Source organism: Amia ocellicauda, chromosome 12, assembly GCF_036373705.1.
Source record: "Amia ocellicauda isolate fAmiCal2 chromosome 12, fAmiCal2.hap1, whole genome shotgun sequence".
Lineage (NCBI taxonomy): Eukaryota > Metazoa > Chordata > Actinopteri > Amiiformes > Amiidae > Amia > Amia ocellicauda.
In genome coordinates this window covers 24,954,048-24,967,730 of record NC_089861.1, presented here as the reverse complement: position 1 = coordinate 24,967,730, position 13,683 = coordinate 24,954,048, and the positions used below count along the sequence as shown (strand labels likewise).

At 52.9% G+C, this 13,683-nt stretch overlaps 1 protein-coding gene across 1 annotated transcript; it reads right to left on the bottom strand.

The window, feature by feature from the left end:
• Window positions 1–1,563: 1,563 nt before the first annotated feature.
• Window positions 1,564–13,087, bottom strand: LOC136764029 (serine/arginine repetitive matrix protein 2). Its single transcript, XM_066717861.1, has 7 exons — window positions 9,395–13,087; window positions 4,900–5,784; window positions 4,669–4,718; window positions 4,444–4,514; window positions 3,320–3,664; window positions 3,076–3,180; window positions 1,564–2,923 (listed from the first exon to the last, which is right to left on the bottom strand). Exons 1-7 carry the CDS (start codon window positions 13,085–13,087, stop codon window positions 2,874–2,876), a joined length of 5,199 nt encoding a protein of 1,732 aa, XP_066573958.1. The 3' UTR covers window positions 1,564–2,873.
• Between the last annotated feature and the right edge of the window lie 596 nt (window positions 13,088–13,683).

Here is a 13,683-nt window from a genome sequence, read left to right as displayed (position 1 = left end):
CGGAGCGTCTCTGGCTAAAGGAGGGTAAGCCATCAATTAAAATACATCAATACTTTCTAATTGCTAAATACCCATGCTATTGTCTTTACACCTACATTGGCCGGGGGGTGGAGCAAGGTTGGCATTCACCACCCCAGACCTGTTGCTGAAGTGGACTCTCTGGATTCAATGAACGACTGGAGGAACAGCCTCCTCTCACCCCAGGGGGGCAACACCTCCTGCCCCAGGCTAAGATGTGGTCTGTCCAGTATGACAGGGTGGGGTCCGCGCTCCCGCCCTCCATCTCCCAGTGCTGTAGGAGATCAACAGTGTGCTGGTCCCTATGTCTCTCTCTCGCCCTCCCTCTGCCTGCGCGGGTCAGTGCTGGCTGGCTGTCTGGTACTCTGTGTACTGAGCTGGGGGTGGCTCCAGGCCTGGGCCAACCCACTTCCGGTGCATTACGCTCACACAGACACCAGACATAACCCGGGTTTGCTAAAAAAAACCTGAGAACAAAATTGGGTCAGAACGCAGTGGTTTCCAGTGTGACAGGGCACTGCAGCACTCAAGCAACAGGGACTAAACCCCTCCTGGGGGGTGGGCAACCGTTCCTTCTTCTACAGCTGTACCAATCCCAGGCCCTGAACCAACAACAGGGGGCCCAGCTGCCTCATCGTCTCTTTCCTTGGCTGGTCTCTGGGGGCCCTTTATCACCCCCAGTCACTTGTGTCTGACTGGTGCCGGCCCTCCTAGTCAGGCAGAAACAGGAACACCCAGTCTGGGAGAGAAGACTGACAGCCGACTAAGAGGACAAGTTGATTTTTTTTTTTTTTTTTACAAAACTGCTTTATTGGTTATTGGAAAAAACAAAACAAACCAACCTACGGTGTTTGGTGGACATTTCCCACGACAGCACTGAGCTGCCGGCTCGGACCGGGAGGATCGCATGCACTCTGCTGCCAGATCAAGGAACAGAAGCCAACAAACAGGGACAATACATGGGTTCAGGCCATTTTTTCTCCTTTTCTTTCCAGTTTCGGACCTTCTGCCCGTTTTAGATTTCGATATTCAGGCCCTTCCACGATTTTATTTCTCACAAGGCTGAGAGGGATCCAGCCAAGCCACAGTGGAGAGACCCACCTGAAACTGTCACGCCAATCTCACATAATCGCCGCTTCAAGGTAAATTCCTCTGCTGGAAGAGGGCAGCTCATATTCACAACATTATCAATCATTTTGAATTAATGGATTTTTTTTTTTTTAACTCACCCTGGGCGAAATTCAGAAAAACAAATTCTCTCTATGCGAACAAATCACACTAAACGTCTCTGATACAAATAAGGTGTGGATCTGGACAGGCCTTGAGCTTTAGCTGAACTTGGCGGGCGCCAGTTCTTTCCAAACCCCGAATCCCAGAAAATCGATAGAGTGCCTTAGGGTTTAGAATTCCCAGTCCAAAAAGTGAGGACCATCTCAGGGAAACCACGGAGATAAAGATGAGGCACAAAGAAGGAGAGAGAGACACACAAACACACAGGAGACGGAGAGACACTGAGACACACATCCTCCCTAGACACATTCCCAATGCACTTTTCCATCTTGTTACATATACAGTAATGCTCATACAAATTTAAATAAAAGTACAAAAAAAAAAACCCAAAAAACCACAAAAAAACAGTTCTGAAGATTTCAATAAATAGATCAAACTGAAACGGAAAGATAAGAAAACAAAAAAAAAAAAACTCAAGGTGGAAGCAGGCAGGGCAGTCCGGACATACGGTACTCCGCTGGCACGACTGTCCCTCTGTGTCTGTGGAGAGGAGTGCTGGACAGACGCGCTGTGCCGTTCCCACCTCTTCCCTCAGGCACACAGCACAGCACACACAGTAGGGTCAAGGCCGCGGTGGAAAGACTGCCACAGCTCTAACTAATATCACCACTGAGCCGCCAGGCAGGGCAGCAGGCATTACACAGTTCGGATTAGGCTTGAGTGGTGCTGATCCAGGGAAAGACTGATGCGGGGGTGGCAGGAATGTCTCTGGAGGGCAGAAATTGACCCTCGCCTGCCCCCTGTCCCTCCATTCCCCCCATCCCAGGGTCACAGGACCTCCTCAGTCAACCCAAAGCATTTAACATTCAATGATACCTGAAATAGGATCTGTTAATCTTCATAATAACAACGACAATATGTAAACTCCAGAGCTGGGCTCCCCTGAACCGCTACGTCCCGGGGGGCGGTTTCTGTTATAAATAAGGTGTGTTCGAATTTCAATCCATCAAAAGCAAAACGGCAACATCATTACAAAAATAAAAAATAATCATAACAAAATCAAGGAGTTTTGCTGTAAACATCAGGTAGTGTGTAAGAGTGAGTGAGAGTGTGTGTGAGAGAGAGACGCCCCCTCCCCCGGTCACCACTCCAGGGTCACAGGGTCCGTTTGAGTAAAAAAATAAATAAATAAAATGCAATAAAATACATGATTTCTCCTTTGAGCTTGAAAGCACATTCAAGGGAGCACCAGGGTAGAGGGGCAGAGGGAGCAAAAGGGAGATTCTGGAAAAGCTGGGCGGAAATTAAAACAAATATATATAACATAAAAAAAAAAAGTGAACATTCAACTCATTCTGTGGTCCCAGGTAGCCGGGGGGGGGGCTGGCAGACAGAGAAGAACGGAAGGCCGAGACGGAATGCCCTTACATACAAGCAAGAAAAAACAAAAATAAAAAGGCGCTTCCCAGCTTTGAGTGGCGGCGTCACAACGCAGTCTGTGGGTGAGAAAGCGAGGGATGGCCACAGTTTTCTTTCTCTTTCTCTCTCTCTCTCTCTCTCTCGCCACTCCACCACAGCTGGACTTCCTGCATCATCCACCCACGTCCTGCTCCGGCCCCTGGCTCTCACCGGCGCCACCTCTTGGCCGGCCCTCCTCGTTGCCGGCCGTGCGGATCTGTGAGAGAGAAGGCCGGGTGACGATTTTGCAACGCAGCGGGAATTTGACATTCATACGGCACATATGGAGGGCAGAGGGGGGACCACCAACCCAGATTGTGTGCGTGTGCGTGTTTGCTCTTCCCTGGGGACGGACTGCAGCCCCCCTACCTCTGCTCCTGGATTTGCTCTTGGGGCTCCTGTGGCTCTTGGAGGCAGGCAGCTCGTCTTGGTCCACAAGGACTTCGATCTCAGCCGTGGGCTCCTCGCTGCCTCCTGCCACACGAGAGCAGCCATCAGCACAGCGCACTGAGGGCCCCAGCGCTCTTAACACCCACCTCAGCCTCTCCCCTCAACACCGCCAGGGACACACACACAAGCCCTGCCCTTACCCTCCCCTCCCTCTCTGCCCTACCTGTGCTGGGCTCTGCGTGCTGCCGCTGCAGCTGGCTGCTGAAGAAGCGCTCCCTCAGGTACACCTGCTCGTCCCAGGCCTGCAGGATGTGTGCGCGTTCCTGGAGGCTGAGGGCCAGCGAGTCGGGGTGGGCGTCGGCGATGTGGCCCCGGACCCCGTCCAGGCTGTGGGCGTGCTGCAGCTCGCCGCACACCATGCACACCAGCAGCTGGTTCTGGGGGTCGAAGTCCATCAGGAACAGAGCCCGCCACTCCTCCTGTGAGCTGGGGGCCACGCCCTCCCCCGACTCCGAGGGGGGCCGGGGCGAGGAGGGGCCCCCGGGATCGGCCTCGGTGTCGGTGCAGTCTGGAGGAGAGACGGGGGTCAGAGAGAAAGAGAGGGAGGAAGGGAGAGGGGAGGAAAGAGAGAGATATGCAGGACAGTTATTTTTAATTATTTGGCACTTAGACCCCATTCACACTTGAGATTTAGACAAAACTAGTCCCGCTTTTCGACCCGGCCTAATGCGGCCTAAATGTGAGTTTGAACGCGCCGGGCCCTGGGCCGGTGAAAAGCGTCAGCGTGTGACGCAACTCAAGCCCCACACCCAGAGACTGTGCGTCTCAGAGACGTGGAATAAACACAGAATAAACACAACAAACAAACACGCAGTACAATCACAAATGCCAGCATTAGAGGTGACAACTGGGACGATGCAGAAATTAAAGCGCAGTTTACAATGTGGATGGAAGATAAAGTTAAAACAGAAACCGCAGAAGAGCACAGCGCTGCTGTCTATAGGATATAACTATAGACGCATCACAGAGGCTGCTTTCGATGCAGACGATTGCATACTAATGCACAAGATTTTTTGTGATTTAATGTGGATGTCCTAATAAAGGTGCTTCGCTTTCGGGTGGATTGTATAACAGCACTTTAGACTTGCAGAACCGAAGACAGACATTTGAAAAGGGAAACATATTAATTAGATTCCCCATTGAACCAGCACATTTTTTATTATTTTAGAAAGCTTTGGCTGCAAAGGGTTAAGATTACTCTCAAATAAAATATAGAACCGAACAATAGCCAAAATATATACATTAAAATCACATGGCTCCACAGACTTTAAATTGGACCTGCAGTACCTCCGTCTGCCAGAGAGGGCGGACTCCCACACAGTTCCGCCTTGATGCTGGGGTCTGTCTCTGGCGAAGTGCTGGGGGGAGAGAAGGACAGAGTCAGGGACTGAGGGGGTGGCACAGCGGTGGTGTTGGAGTGGGGAGTATTGGTAGGGTTAGGGATTAATGCAAAGGGATAAAAAAAACAAAAAAAACACAAACAAGCCACAGACAGACCTGCCCCCCCTGTACCTGAGTGCTGCTCCGTTGTCGCGGTCATACCAGTGGCTCAGGTCCTGCCGCTGAGGGAGACAAAGATCAATGAAATACAGCACAGTTACACAAGGACATGGACTGAGCACGGTGTGGGCTGAGCCTGGGGTGGCATTCATCCCATTGTGTCCTCTGTTGACATGAAACAGGACACCTTTATGTCCTCTGTCCCTCCCCCCCCCACACACACACTCTTCCCCCCTGTGCTACCTGGGCTGCTCTGGCCGTGGGGTTTGCCCCCTGCTCCCGCTGCCTCCTCATCTCCCGCTCCCGCACAGCCTTGCGTGCCCTCTGCTCCTGCTTCTTCACCCTCCAGTACTCCCTCTTCCTCTGCCGCACCTCCTCCTCCCCCTCTTCCCCTCCACCTCCTCCACTGCCTCCAGGCTGGCCAGGCGAGCGCCGCGGCCGGGGGGGGCGGGGCGGCTCGGGGGAACAGCAGGGGTCGGGGGACTTGGCCAGACGGAGTCTCTGCGGCCGACGAGGGGGTGTAGGAGGAAGAGGAGCCAGCGGCTGGGCAGGAGGGCTCTGCTCGCTCTCCTCCTGTACAGTCAGACGCCAGCGCCGCACCCGGGGGGAGTCGGGGTCCGAGCCGGGGGCGTCCTGTTGGCTCTCCAGCAGCAGGATGCCGCCCCCAGCGACTGTCGCCACCGAGAGACAGGGCAGCACCGGCGGGGTCTCAGCCTGCTCCGGACGCCCCCCGCTGCCCACCACCGCGTGGCTGGGCTCAGCAAGGCTGGACTGGACATCTGTGTGGTCAGTCAAGCCCGGGTGCAGCAGGGCAGCAGTGGGGTGCTCTGGCCGGGAATCCCCCTCAGGGGGGAGAGAGGGTCCATCTGGGGGTGCGGCGTCCATGACGGGAGCCTCTGCTGGGGGGCGGCCTGTTTCCGAGGCAGGCTCCCCGAGGGCAGGAAGCAAATGTGGAAGGGGGCTCGTGTGGTTTTCTCTGGGGGGTGTTCCCCTGGCGCACTGGGCCTTCGGCAGGGAACGGGACAGTGAGAGGGGCGAGGGCCTTGGCTTGCGGGTGGTGGGTGGAGTGGTGAGTGTGGGGCCGTACCCGAGCCCAGACTGGCTCCCAACACCGAAGGCATGTGGCCCCTGGCAGACGCACATAGAAGGAGAGAGAGAGAGAAAATACTGTTTTATTGTTTAAAGTATTTTACATTTTACAAATAAAAACATTTCACAATTTTAATACTTGTGATTAAAAAAATTTTTTTAAATCAATTACTAAAATCACTTAAAAAAAAATTAAAATCTCATAGTGATTAAATTCAAAATAACTAAACATGTGCATAAAAGAAAAACAAATGTGCTAAAAGCAAACTGCTAACCAACATAAAGGTCAAATACATTGAAAATAACTGAAAATGCACTGGACAAAATAAAGAAATAATTAAAAGGAAAAAAATAAAAAACAAACCAAAACGGTCCAATGCATTTAAAATTAAATCCAAAATGGTCAATGTATTTGACAAATAAATAGAACAAAACTAAACCAAAAACAAAAACCAAAACAACTAGTGTTTTAAAAACAACTAAATCTTTAAAAACAATTACAATTATTTTTTAAAAGTCATTTTAAAAGATATTAATTCATAAAATAATTAAAAGATCTTGGACTCGGGCTCCAGCAGGGGGAGATGACCGTCCCCGGAGGTGGGTCCCATCATGAGAGAGAGAGAGAAAGAGGATGATTTTAGAAAATTAATAAATACAAAAATTGAGCTGCAGCTACAGTCCAGTTCACACACATGCAGAATGAACACCTGGGGGGGTTTAGTCTGGGGAGGGCAGACTCCAGTCCTGGGGGGACGTGAAGTCTGCTGGCTTTTGTAGTGATAACCCACAAACAGCCCTGTTCATTGCTTGAAAACAGTTCCCCCAGTGGAGGAAATGCCATTGCTCTCTTTAAAAAGCAAAAAAAAACATTTACACCTTGTTTCATTAATTGCATTATATTGCATGTTGGCCGAATAGCTTGTGTTTGTGCCCTGCGCCTGAGGGGGTGGGTGAAATGTTTTGCTGCTCCCTGTGAGGTAACTCAGGCAGGCACGTACAAAAACCCAAACCCACTTCGCCTATTCAAAAGGGATCATCTGTTTACAAAGTAACTCCCCTCCCAAAAAACACTGGGTGAACTGCACTGAACTGAAAGCAGTGCAGTAACTGGAGATGATCCTGTGGTTAATGCGCAGCTCCGTACTAAACTTGCAGACTAGTTTAATACCCATTGCAAAGAGCTCGGCGGCTGAAGTTCATCCACAGTTGTAGACTAAACAAGGTTTCCATGGCACGAACCCCAAAACCACTGCTGCTGCCTCTAGAGGAGACGAAGTACGGGACTAACTCAGTCCTGCTCTAACTATGGATAGTACCGTACTAAGTGCAGCAAAATGTGAAAAATCATAATGTATTGACAACTTTTGAACTGAACTACTCATAACTTGATTCATAACCACTAATCGTTTTTGTTCTGGACATTGACAACAAGTTTGTAATTTATGAATAATGGCAAATTCTCTGGTGTACCACAGCTAATACAAAATTAAAGTAAAATAATAACCAGTGTACAAATTGTCAGTTGAAAGGTACTATGAAATGCTATGAAATAACTGAGCATATAGGTTATTGAAAGATCTACAGGAATTACCACCTAGCTGGTATGGCAAGCCATTGTGCCATTTAATCCATAATTGCGGATATCAGCAATTCATGGCACGCCATTGTGACATTTAATCCTTAACCAGATGTTAATTAGTATGCATTTTTTATATCACGAAACAATGGTTGATATCAAGAATACAACTGCTGATATCAAGAATTAACTGCCAATTGTTGAAATCAACAAATGTATTTTTGATATCAGAAATTGTATTCTTTATCAGAAATGCATACTAATTAGCATCCGTTTTTATTTTTGATATCAAAAATGCATGTGTAACTTAACCCTTTACACTCCGCCCCATTATTTTCAGATCACTATATAAAAAAAAAATGTATCAATTAAGTTTATCACAATATAAATAATAAAATAGAAACTAGATACCAGGAACTTTCAAACGATGTAGGGTTTTCCTAGCTTGAGCTACAGGCTGGCGAAATCGGCCATTTCTCATAGTGTACAGGACTAATTTGCATATTGAGTTTATGGTTCTACTGTCAGACGATTAGTCCTTATAATACAAAAGGCCACAACTTGTTCTTTCATTTGACAAAATAAATGCATATCGTACAAACTATCAATGAGAAACACACAAACAGGACAATGCCAGTAGAGAATGGCAATACTGCTGAGGTTGTTCAGCAGTGAACAGGGCAGTGTCAGACATTAACAATGAGAGGAGGCCAGTCTGAGAGCTGAGTTACTCACATCTACTGGGGGCTCTTCTGAAGAAGGGGAGTGACTATAACACGGAAAGCAGCCAAAACCGGATGCTAATTAGTATACATTTTTGATAAAGAATACAATTTCTGATATCCAAAATACAATTGTTGATATCAAAAATACCAGATCATTCTTGATATCAGCAATTGTGGATTAAATGTCACAATGGCTTGCCATAAACTGGAATTGTAATACAGATTGATAGATAGATAGATAGATAGATAAATAGAAATAAATGGGCTGTACGTAGCCTACAGCGACTTTTGTTTGCAATGGGAACTAACTTTAGTACGCAGCTGGGGATGATCGAGATAGTACGGAGCTCCATACTAAATTGCATACTACTAGCTAGTACAGTACTAACTCTGCAAGCTCCTTGCAATTGACATTATTTTTCAGCGACTCGGCTAACGACAACAGGAGAAACTTAGGTAAATTGAATGTGACTGACCCTGGACTACAAAGCCAAATTTCAAGTTCTGTGTCCGTTCGCATAAAACATCTCAAAATCACTCCTAGGAATCACACTACAAGTTGGTTTAGGAGTAAGATTACTCCTCGCTCAGAGTAGGAGGTAGAAGTTAGTCTCTCACACCTACTTTTAGCTGGGAGTAGGATCAAAAATTAACTGCTGGATGATCTCGGGTGTTAATCCCAGTAGGGTTTGATGGAAAAATCTGCTTATTGACGGCTGTGATGATGGTCCCAAATCACCACTACTACATTGTTGCATTTTCCCTGGGCCAGACACCGCAGCATTGTCACCACCTTTATCTCTGCTGACAGACAGTGACGCATTTCTGACAGCGGTGAAAGAAACTGCATTTCTGACTTGTTCATTAACAATTTTCCATTTCTGTCCAATCTATATCGTCACAATAACTCTTCATCATAACGCTGTAATACGTATTTCCTTTCAAGGAAGCTAAGCTCAGACTTCTCAGTGCTGCAAGTCAAGGGACCTTGTGAGGTCTCTAAATATCGGTCGAGTTAGGAGTACTTTTAATTCTAAAGAATCTTTATTAATAGCTCTTACTCCTGAGAGTAAAAGTAGGAGCAAATTGACGTCACTCATATTTCAGGCACTTAGGACACATTTATCACACTCAGTCGCTTTACGAATACAGGCCCAGAGTGAATCTCGGATTGTGCCTATGCTACGCAAGCGTGTGGGGAACCTTTTTATCTATACGCAAAAAAAAAAGATCTATGAGGAAAGTGAAGGATTAACGATATCGCACCACACCATTTTATTCCATCGTCCCCCCCTCTTTTTTCCCCTCCTCTCCCCCACCCCAACACTTTCTCTCCTCCCATTACCTGGACTGCTCTGGCCGTGGGGTCTTCCACCTGCTCCTGCTGCCACCTTATCTCCCGCTCCCGCATGGCCTTGCGCGCCCTCTGCTCCTGCTTGGTCACCCTCCAGTACTCCCTCTTCCTCTGCCGCACTTCCTCCACCTCCCGCCCCCCACTCCCCCCCAGCTGGCCAGGCGAGCGCTGCGTCCGGGGGGTCCGGGGGGGCTCAGGGGAACAGCAGGGGTCGGGGCGCTTGGCCAGACGGAGTCTCTGTGGACGACGAGGGGTAATAGGAGGAGGAGGGGGAGGGGGAGGAGGAGGAGGCAGAGGGGGCGGCTGGGTAGAGGGGCTTTGCTCACTCTCCCCCTCCAGTCTCAGACGCCAGCGCCGCACCCTGGGGGACTCGGGGTCTGAGCCGGGGGCATCCTGTTGGCTCTCCAGCAGCAGAACAGCACCTCCTCCCACCCCTGCCGCCGGGACCGAGAGACAGGGCAGCGCTGGCAGGGTCTCTTTCTCCACAGGGCAGAGCTGCTGGGGTGGAGAGGGTGATGACCCAGGCATAGTCTGGTCTCCAGCCAGGTCGGGCACGTCGTCTGGCTGCAGCTTGAGGTCCGAGACAGGCAGGACGAGGCTGGGCTGCACCTGGACGCTATCAGTGGGTGTGTGTTGGGCACCAAAGGACAGGCCGGAGGTGCCGCAGGCCGGGCCCACATCCTTCTCTGCTTGCACGTCATTTTGGGGGGGCGACTCCTCCTGTTTGAGGGGATGCATGGCATTTGGGAGGAAGCCCGGGCTGGCCTCATTGGGCTCCAGGGCGGTAAGCACCGCCACGCAGGCAGCATCGGGGGTGGAGGGGCCAACGTGAGCTGGATTTTGACGTTCCGGCCTCTTCCAATGCAGCGCGGCCCTCCTGCTCTGAGCCACCCGCTTGGCCCTCTGCTCCCTCTTCTTTATCCTCCAGTACTCCCGTTTCCTCGCCATCCTCTCCTCGTCCGTGCACTCCTCTGCCGGGCTGGGGGGGAGTAGTGCCACCGCCGAGCCAGGAGCCGGGGTCCCCAAGTGGGTGCCCTCGACTTTGCAGCTCGCTGGCTTTTGTCCAGAGGGGTTGGGGGCGGTGTGGGCGGGCCTCTGCTTCAGCAGGGCGAGGCGGTGGTGGGCGGCGCGGACACTCAGGGGGGAACGGAGCACCACCTGGGAGTGCGGAAGGGCAGGAAAGGGGTGCAGGACGCCCTTCTGGCCCGTGCCATGGAGGAGAATTCTAGTTTTGCCGACCCGCGCCGATGGGCTAACAGGTGTCACCAGGAGCAGACGACGACCCTCCTTGACATGAACTTTAGTGTCAAAACTTGGTGGGGGGGCGCCAGACTGCATCTGCCCGTTAAAGACCTCTCCTGCAGGACCGGCTGGCTTGGCCGAGTTGGGGGAGTTGGGTCTGGCCGGGTCTGGCCCTGCTGCTGCTGGGACCGCCGGAATCTTGCCATCGGAGGGGGCCGGAGGAGTGTCTGTGGTCACTGTGCCGTCTTCCCTTATGAACCCGCCGATGATCGCCTCCCCATCGGCGGCCGCTGCCTCGGCCAGTGCTTGGTGTGTCTGGTCGAAACGTGCCCGTTCCCGGCGCATCTCTCCCAGGATGCACTGGTACCGCTTCGCACGCCGCAGCTGGGCATCCCTCTCCTTCATCCTGGCCTTGGCTTCAGCAGACAGCTTGGCCCTCTGCTCCCTCTTCTTGGTGCGCCAGTACTCCCTCCGTCTGGCCATCCGCTCCTCCTCCAGCTGCTGGGCGCTGCGTGTGTCCGGGGGGGTCGTGGTGGCTGTGGCGGGGCAGAGGTATCCTTCTCTGGGGGGCCCCCTCGTCGGCCCTTCCCCGCTCACCCTCTGCATCTCCAGCAGCCTCTGCCTCTGAGCTTTGGAGCGGAACGCACTCCAACGCTCGGCAAAACCGCTGCCAGCATCCCGCAACCGCTGGCGCCAAAAAGCAGATTTGGCCAACTCTACAGAAGCCACGGTCCTGGGGCCGGGAGACACAGCCCTGGCGTCTCCGGGTCTTTTGATGAAGTGGACACCGGACTGTCCGGCGAAAGGCCTGCACAATAGCATTGGGGACTTGGAGGGAGGGGCAATGAAGTGGACAGCCACGGGCGCCTTGGGGCTTGTTCTCTCAGCACTGGTGCAGGAACGCCTGGAACGTGCCCCGGCTGCCCTCTTCAGTGTCTTAGCTGCATGGGGCGGCACCGGGGCTGCTGAAACACTGCTCTCGGGCTCTGGCTTGACCGCAGCCGTAGTGCAGGGTGCCGAGATGGAGGCTGTAGCCGCACCCGAGGACGAGGAGGCCAGCTGGGCGTCCTGGGTTAGCGGATTTCCTTGGGTTGTGACCTGACTGGCGCTACATCCTGGTGCTTCTGGGGTCGGATGAGTCAGATGGCCCTCGGTCTTGACTGTCCGCGACCCCAGTCCCATCTTTTTCATCCTCTCCCGGGCCCTGGCCGTCACCTTGGCTCTCTGTTCTCGTTTTTTGATCCGCCAGTACTCCCTGCGCCGGGCCACCTTTTCCTCTTCAGTCTCAAAGGCAGGCGAGACTGGGCGGGCAGCACCTCCCGCCCCTGGCCTCGGGCCGCCCACAGCACCAGCCTGTGCCAGGCCCACGCCTCTCCACTCTGACCTTTGACCCAGAAATGAGCCAACATTCAGGGTAATCTTTACCCCGTCTGCCACATCGGCTGGGACCCGCCTGAGGAAGCTGGCACGGGGCTGTGGGCGCAGGTTGGCACGGCGTTGAGTACCCAGAGCAGGCTGGACCGGCACACGGCCACCATTAAGAAGGACCGCTGCAGTGGGTGTCTGGCGCCGTGCAGGGCCGGCTAGGCGCACAGGTGGCCGGGTGGCAGGCACTTCGGGGAAACTGTCGATCTGTGCCCCATTGGGTTGGGAAATGGGCCCGAGCTGACCCTCAGCTTGTGGGCTCCCTCCCTCAGCGATGTGGACTGGGCTACTCGCTGCCTGGGCTTTGGGTAAGGGCTTGGGAGGCCTGGTCCTCATGCTGGACCTTCTCTGGTCGTTCCCCAGGTCGAGGCCTGCCCTGGGGAATTGAGGCAACACTTTATTGAGCTTCAGCCTCTGGAACCACCTCTCCTTCTGGCAAGCCATCAGCTGCCTCTCCCTGCTGTCAGTCGGCCCTCTTGACACCCCTCCAGAGGGAGGGTGGCTGCCCGGCACAGGTTGCTGTGCAGAGAGTGGCTTCTCCGTGGCTGGCCCGGACCCTTGAGGAGTGCTGGGAGTCTCACCCGCCGCTTGAGGGACGACCGGCCTCCTCAGAGCGGGCCGCCAGCCCCCTGCTGTCCTGCTGAGGCTGCCCTGGGCTTTGACCCCAGGGGGACCCGTCCCCCCACTCTGCTCCTCCGTGTGGCTTCTTCCGCAGGTCTCCTGCATTGCATCCGGCGAGGGGGGGCACCCGTCCACTGCCCCTGTAGTGCCATCATGCCCCTCACCACTGGAGAGCGGGTCTTCGGCCACCTCCCCAGGCCCCCGGTCTCTGCTCACCGCACCAGCCTCCCTGAGTCTCTGCCTCTTGAGCGCTGCCAGCTGGGCCCGCTGCTCTCGCTTCTTGGTCCTCCAGTACTCCCGCTTCCTGGCCAGTGTGGCCTCGTCGAACTCCGAGGCGGGCCGGTAGCGCGGAGACTTGGGGCCCTTGCTCTTGGGGCTTTTGGGGCTCTGCATCATGCCCCCAGACCCCCCCCACCCCCCCTCCCTTCCCCAACCACCCCTGCTTGCTCAGCTCACTTCCTCCCGACTGCGTTTGCCAGGCGATCCTCACAGTGCCTGCCTCTCCCGGCTGGGCGCATACTGCAGGTGGACGGGCCCCGAGCTAGCACACAGCCGGCTGGCCTGCTTGGCTCAGAGCGCCCGCCCCATTCATCGCCCCTGTGGTGGCTGCTGCAAGATCTCAGTCCGGGAGGGCCAAGGAGGGGGTCTGAGGGAAATGTATCCGTCCAGTGTGTAAGACTGTATTTATTGTTATTTTTTATTCCAGATCTTTCAAGGGTTCTTGTCTATCTCCTCAGACAGCATGGCGACCCTTTTTATTCCTGCACAGAAAGAAAAAGTATCAAAATAAGAATCCAATATTACTATTATATTTCTTAGCAGAAACCCATAAGGCTTATAATTGGACTGGACAATAATTGTTACAATATCACATTATGATGACACACAGTTACCCATTTATACAGCTGGGTTTGTACTGGATCAATCTAGGTAGAGTGTATTGCTCAAGGGTACAGCAGCAGTGTCCCCCACCTGGGATTGAACCCACAAAG

Excerpts from the sequence above, each read along its gene's own strand:
- LOC136764029 (XM_066717861.1), bottom strand. The coding sequence starts at position 13,087 with ATGATGCAGAGCCCCAAAAGCCCCAAGAGCAAGGGCCCCAAGTCTCCG. Across the intron at positions 5,785-9,394 it reads CCACGGCCAGAGCAGTCCAG|GGGCCACATGCCTTCGGTGT; the intron begins GTAATGGGAGGA and ends TGCGTCTGCCAG. Across the intron at positions 4,515-4,668 it reads GACAACGGAGCAGCACTCAG|CACTTCGCCAGAGACAGACC; the intron begins GTACAGGGGGGG and ends CTCTCCCCCCAG.